The following is a 5392-nucleotide window of genomic DNA, read 5'->3' on the forward strand; positions in this document are numbered from 1 at the left end:
CGATGAACTCCCTTAGGCTGCATTTGATAGCGTTTATGTTCTGGGAACACTATTTTTTTTTTCCGGGGGGGGGGGTGGAATCATCTTTTTCCATTTCTATGCTGGAACTGTGTTCATTTTGCGTTTAATGACTTTTGGTAAACTTGTTCTGGGACTAGTTTTAGAACACAAGTAGAGCACCCACTACAAGAAAAGGCGTTTTTTAAATGTCGTCGTAGCTTAAAAAACGCCGCTATATGATTCAGCGGCGTTTATTACAAACGCCGCACATATGTCGTCAAATGTACCGCCGGAAATGTATCGCGACGTTTATGCCGTATGCCCGTGTAAGTATACTTTCACCGGCGTTTGTTAACAAATATCGCCATATATACTTTATAACGGCGTTTTTTTGAAATGTCGTTATATATTGGAATAAGTTATTAACACTGTTACCAATAATTACAATACGTATTATAAACACCATAACCCAACTAATTATGTAATTGTCATTACCACTCAAGCCAACATAACCAAAAGAACATAAAATCCAACCATACATCCATTATATCTTTTGAGAACTTCAAGTGGTAAAAATCCATTGGATGAGCATATGATTATTTGATTCAATTGCTTTGTTTTTCCCCGTAGGGTGGGCAATAACCTAAATGCATACAAATAGAGCTTTTTATTTTTTTAATAATACTTGTCAGAAGTGGGATTTGAACCCACGCCCTCTCACGAGGACCAGAACTTGACTCTGGCGCCTTAGACCACTCGGCCATCCTGACTTGATGGAGATGGAGCTTATATACTATTGTTATTACTACTAGAGGGGAGGGGAGGGGAGGGGATGAGGGAAAGTAACAGTCAAGAGGTTTAAACTCGAAACTTCCTAGTGAGCATGGGCATCAAGCGCATCACAACTCACCAACTGCGCTAGGCAACTATTGTTAAGTACAAAAGGGATGTGGAAAATTCTTCAGCGAGAATGGAGATTTCTCTTTGTTGGAGTCTCTGGAGCTCGAGATAGAATTCTCTTAGTTGGAGTTCGTGGACCAAGGGTTGAGAGCGACCGAAGGAGCACTGACGATGTTGAAGAGGAGTTGAGACATTGAGAGGGATGGCAATGTTGAAGAAGAGACGAGAGAGATTGGGTTGGGTTTAGGTTTTTTTATCGTGTACACATTCTATTTTCCTCTACTTTGGATTCCCTCAATTTGGTCTTTGGATCACAAAAACATGTATAGGTTGTTTGTCAAAGATGGCCTTTTGACCTTTTTTTGTGGATTCGTTGCGCAGGAACACAAAAACAAATCGAATTTACCAAACACTTTTCTAGGTATTTTTGTGTTTGCGGAACACAAAAGAATTGATCTTGGAGATGGTTATCAAACGCAGCCTTAGTGTTTCGAATGCTCAACTATAATTATCTCAACTATTATGGGTATTTTGGTGGATAAGCAGGTAGGTATATACACAAAGGTCTATTGCTCATATGTTAAGTCTTGGTTCAAACAAACGAAGAGGGCCAAGTAGAGAGATTTGGAGCTCAATCAAATAAAGCTGATTACAGGACCAAAAACAAAAGATGATAAGAATGATGTAAGAACTTTTTACTTTGTCCTCTAGAATCAATGTTCTCTTCATCAGTATTTACAGAATCGATAAAATAGGAGTAATAAAGCTTTGGAGTGGCATACGTAGGGATGTAAACGGATTGAATTCTGCTCGGATAGTGCTATGCAATAGAGAGATTTAATTAAACGGTCCCATTTGAACCAAACGTCGTGACAAAGGCCGAGTAGAGAGATTTAATTAAGGTTTTTGTACAAATGCTTCTCTGAAAATTCCCATTTTTCTAAATGCCCCCTTACAACATTTTTAATTGCAAATTTTCCCTACTTACAAAACAGTGTAGCACTTTGGTCTAGTCCGATAATCTGGGATGTTAGACGTTAGTTTCAAGGAATCTCATGACCAAAATGCCCTTATGATAAAAACCCATTAAAATTAAAGAATAAAATGATCAAATTGCCCTCATCATCCCCAAATCGTTTAAGGTTTGAAACTGAAAATCAAATAAAATTCCTCGAAACTGAAAATGAAAAAAATTACATGAATTTGGTTAATGAGATTTGGCTTCAGCCTGTTTTTATTGTTCTATGGAAATTCATAACTTGGTACTATGGTATTCAGTTCCAGGCTTCCAGCCCCAACTGTGGTGTTTCAGTAGGTTGATTGGTGGTGATTCCAATCGAGGCCTTTGGTGGTGATTCCAGGTCTTATAGCCTCCTCTTCTTTATTCCTTCAATCAGAATATCAAGTAAGTATAACCTAAGCACCAATCTTCTATTTCAGTTTCTGAATAATCTTTCAATCGACTGTTCTGCTATCCCTCTGATTCCTCTGTTTTCTGTTCTCAGTTTCATTCTTAAGGTCTGAATTAAAAAATTCATATAAAAATTCAGTCTAGCATCAATTTCAGTTTTCCTGTTCTGAGTAGGATTTCTAAAAATTCCAAGCTTTTAATCTCTGATTTCTATTATGTTTTCAGAACCTTCCATTGGTTTGAATTCTCTTTTGTTTTGTGATTTCAAAATCCCATCTTTCTTCAGTTTTCTCAGAATCCTAATCTCACTCTGTTTCTAGAAATCTTAATTTCCGAGTTAGAATTCTGGATCTGTTGCTGGTTGCTGTTTGGACCTTCATTACTGATATTTCTTGCATATATGATTGCTAAATGCACCTGATTGATTGCTTACTTTTCTGTGATCGATTGCTGGCTCCCAACTGAGTCAACTTCATCCTTTCTGATCTCTTGATTTCTAGATTGGTTCAAACCCTAACAAGGGAAAAAATTTTCAATTTCAAACCCTAAATGATTTGAGGAAGATGAGGGTAATTTGATAATTTTATTCTTTTATTTTACTAGGTTTTTATCCAGGCATTTTGATCATTAGATTCTTGAAACTAACGTCTAACATCCCAAATTAATGGGCTACACCAAAGTGCTACACTGTTTTAAAAATAGCAAAGAATTTACAATTAAAAAAATTGTAAGACGACATTTGAACAAATGGACATTTTCAGAGGGGGCATTTGTAAAAAACCCTTTAATTAAACGGCCCCATTTGATCTGAGCGGAAGTCCCTGATTCCGATATGGGTTTCCCACTATGGAACTTGAATCCACTCATCGTTCCTTGAGATCTCCGGTCTTTCAGGCGTTGAAGAGCTCTGATGCAGATTCTGTTCGCACACCTCGAACTCAGCAATCGGTACTCTCTCGTCTCCTGTTCGAAAATTAAAACTATAGAAGAAGAAGTGAGAAACCAATTAAACACGATTGATAGCAAAAGAAATTGGTTTCGTGGAATCGATAGCTTTTATGTAGTGGGGATTTTAGTTCAGGTATATTTCACTTTCTTGACAGCACCAGGAAAATGAAACGAAACTAACCTAAACAATGGCTGAAAAGCTCCTAGACTCTTGCGCAGTGGTTTTCTTCAATTAATTCGGATATCCATAAAAATACTTTTTACGCGGTCTTGATTTCCATAATATTCATTTTATCGAGTGATTACCGAACTTGGAAACCCAGAATTGGATAGGGCATAGGGTAATTGATCGAAAGGCCTGAACCCTAGAAATAGGAATAGAGAAGAAAGACAAAAAATTTCATACAGACATGATCAATGATGCGGGTTGGAAATAAACCAGAAATTGAGCACAGCATAAATGCAATGGAAAGAAACAAATGATAGGAATGATGTAAGATCTATTAACTTTGTCCTCTAGAATTGATGAGGCATAAAACACCCCACCTATTAGAGGCTGCCACAGGGCCGACCCGACTTCAGTCCGAGAACTGAGTTGGGCCGAGCAGGAAATCGGGCTGACCCCATCTCCACTATAAGTCACTTGACAGAGTCAGACTCGTGCAAGCTAGCCGGTGGCTAAGGTCGAGCTCATACAGGTCAACCGTAAACTCCTGGCCGAGCTTACTGCCGAGACAGACCTCTCGGGCCGACCTCCTAGGCCGAGGTGACGGCCAAGGCCGACCCATCGGGCCGCCCTCCTAAGCCGACCTCCGAGGCCTCCTCCTCCTCCTCTGAAGCCGACATAACGCCCCACCGGAGATCTCCTGGCCACGTCAGGAGATCCCGAGAATCACGGGATAAGGATCAAGCCACGATCCCAGCGCAACACGGAATCGCACTCTACATGGACTCTTACCTTAATAAGAGTCCGACCCCGAAAATGGCTCTCCACTCCGCTCTACGCGAGAGAACCTTCCGAAAGAAGGATTCCTACCATACTGGGACTCTCCCAACCGCCTCATCTCCTCCTCACTCTATAAATACCCAGGTATGGAGCACCATTCCTCATCTGGCTTTTTACTAGCTGTTACGCTGTTGCATTGGAGACCTGACTTGAGCATCGGAGAGTCCTAGGCTGGAGCCACACCAGCTCTCTTGTGCTCATCGCTTGATTTTTGCAGGCTCATCCGTGGACGAACCGGGCATCGGAGATTTTCACACGCAACAAGAATCAAATCAATATTCTCTCAATCAGTATTTACAGAATGGATGAAATAGGAGTAATAAAGCTCTGGAGTGGCAATAAGTCGTGAGCAGTAGAGAGATTTGGAGCTCAATTGGGACCCCAACAACTCAAGTACATTACTTTTCTGAGAGATTCTTCTGATTGTTTCATCTTTTCATCGCTTGGAACCATCTTCTTAGTCATCGCCATTGAAGAAGATGAAGAGGGAAGTCTGTTGGCTTGAGAAAGAGATCCGCAATTGTTCTTGGCGTGTTGATGGAGGGATCTAATGGTGTAATTCCATCTACAAAACCCTTGATCCTTCAGTGCTTCTACAGTCCCAACACTTGCAGCCACGATCCAAGCTCTGCTCGTAGAACTCATTTTCTGTTCTTTGCTACTGTTGTTGCTTCTCTTCGAATCTCGAGAATCAATTAGAGTTGAGAGTTTATGGATTGTGAACCTGTGAATAAGAAGTTTGAACTTTGAATTGAGCTTGAGAGAGTAAGGTAGACACACAAACCTTAAATAAGAAGAACGAGAGAGCGAGAAGATCACTGAAACTGTGTTAGTCATTAGAACCTGTGGGCTGTCTTGCCCAATGGTTTGGGAATTAGGAGAACCATTGCTTCGTCTCCACATAACATCCAGATTGTCTATCTTACCCATCCAGGTAGATGCACTGAACCAGATAATGAAGGGGTAAAATCGGTAATCCAAATTGAAAATACTATCAGTAACCTCTTGGTTTATCAGAAATTCAGATTTGAAGATAAAAGTATAAAACCAGTGAAGAGCCCATGGTCGAGGGACCATGCAAGTGGGATGACAAAACTTGGTGCCCACCCACTTTCCCACTTTCCCAC

The 5392-nt window shown here is 40.4% G+C and overlaps 1 protein-coding gene and 1 non-coding gene across 4 annotated transcripts; both read right to left on the reverse strand.

Annotated features, from left to right (window-relative positions):
* Positions 1-686: 686 nt before the first annotated feature.
* TRNAL-CAA lies at positions 687-770 on the reverse strand. The gene has a single exon. It is a non-coding gene; the product is annotated as a tRNA-Leu (tRNA).
* An 818-nt stretch (positions 771-1588) lies between these two features.
* Positions 1589-5017, reverse strand: LOC122640168. 3 transcript variants are annotated; one of them, XM_043833323.1, is made up of 3 exons: positions 4547-5017; positions 3749-3754; positions 1589-1618 (listed from the first exon to the last, which is right to left on the reverse strand). In XM_043833323.1, exon 1 carries the CDS (start codon positions 4908-4910, stop codon positions 4635-4637), a length of 276 nt encoding a protein of 91 aa, XP_043689258.1. In that variant the 5' UTR covers positions 4911-5017; the 3' UTR covers positions 1589-1618; positions 3749-3754; positions 4547-4634. The 3 variants fall into 3 exon arrangements, with proteins under 3 accessions (XP_043689258.1, XP_043689257.1, XP_043689256.1); XM_043833322.1 differs by lacking the exon at positions 3749-3754 and having other exon boundaries at positions 1589-1625; positions 4550-5017; XM_043833321.1 differs by lacking the exon at positions 3749-3754 and having other exon boundaries at positions 4539-5017.
* Between the last annotated feature and the right edge of the window lie 375 nt (positions 5018-5392).

Source organism: Telopea speciosissima, chromosome 9 (assembly GCF_018873765.1).
Source record: "Telopea speciosissima isolate NSW1024214 ecotype Mountain lineage chromosome 9, Tspe_v1, whole genome shotgun sequence".
Taxonomy (NCBI): domain Eukaryota; kingdom Viridiplantae; phylum Streptophyta; class Magnoliopsida; order Proteales; family Proteaceae; genus Telopea; species Telopea speciosissima.

Bases quoted from the DNA above. Each gene is read 5' to 3' on its own strand.
- LOC122640168 (XM_043833322.1), bottom strand. From the start codon at position 4,910: ATGAGTTCTACGAGCAGAGCTTGGATCGTGGCTGCAAGTGTTGGGACT.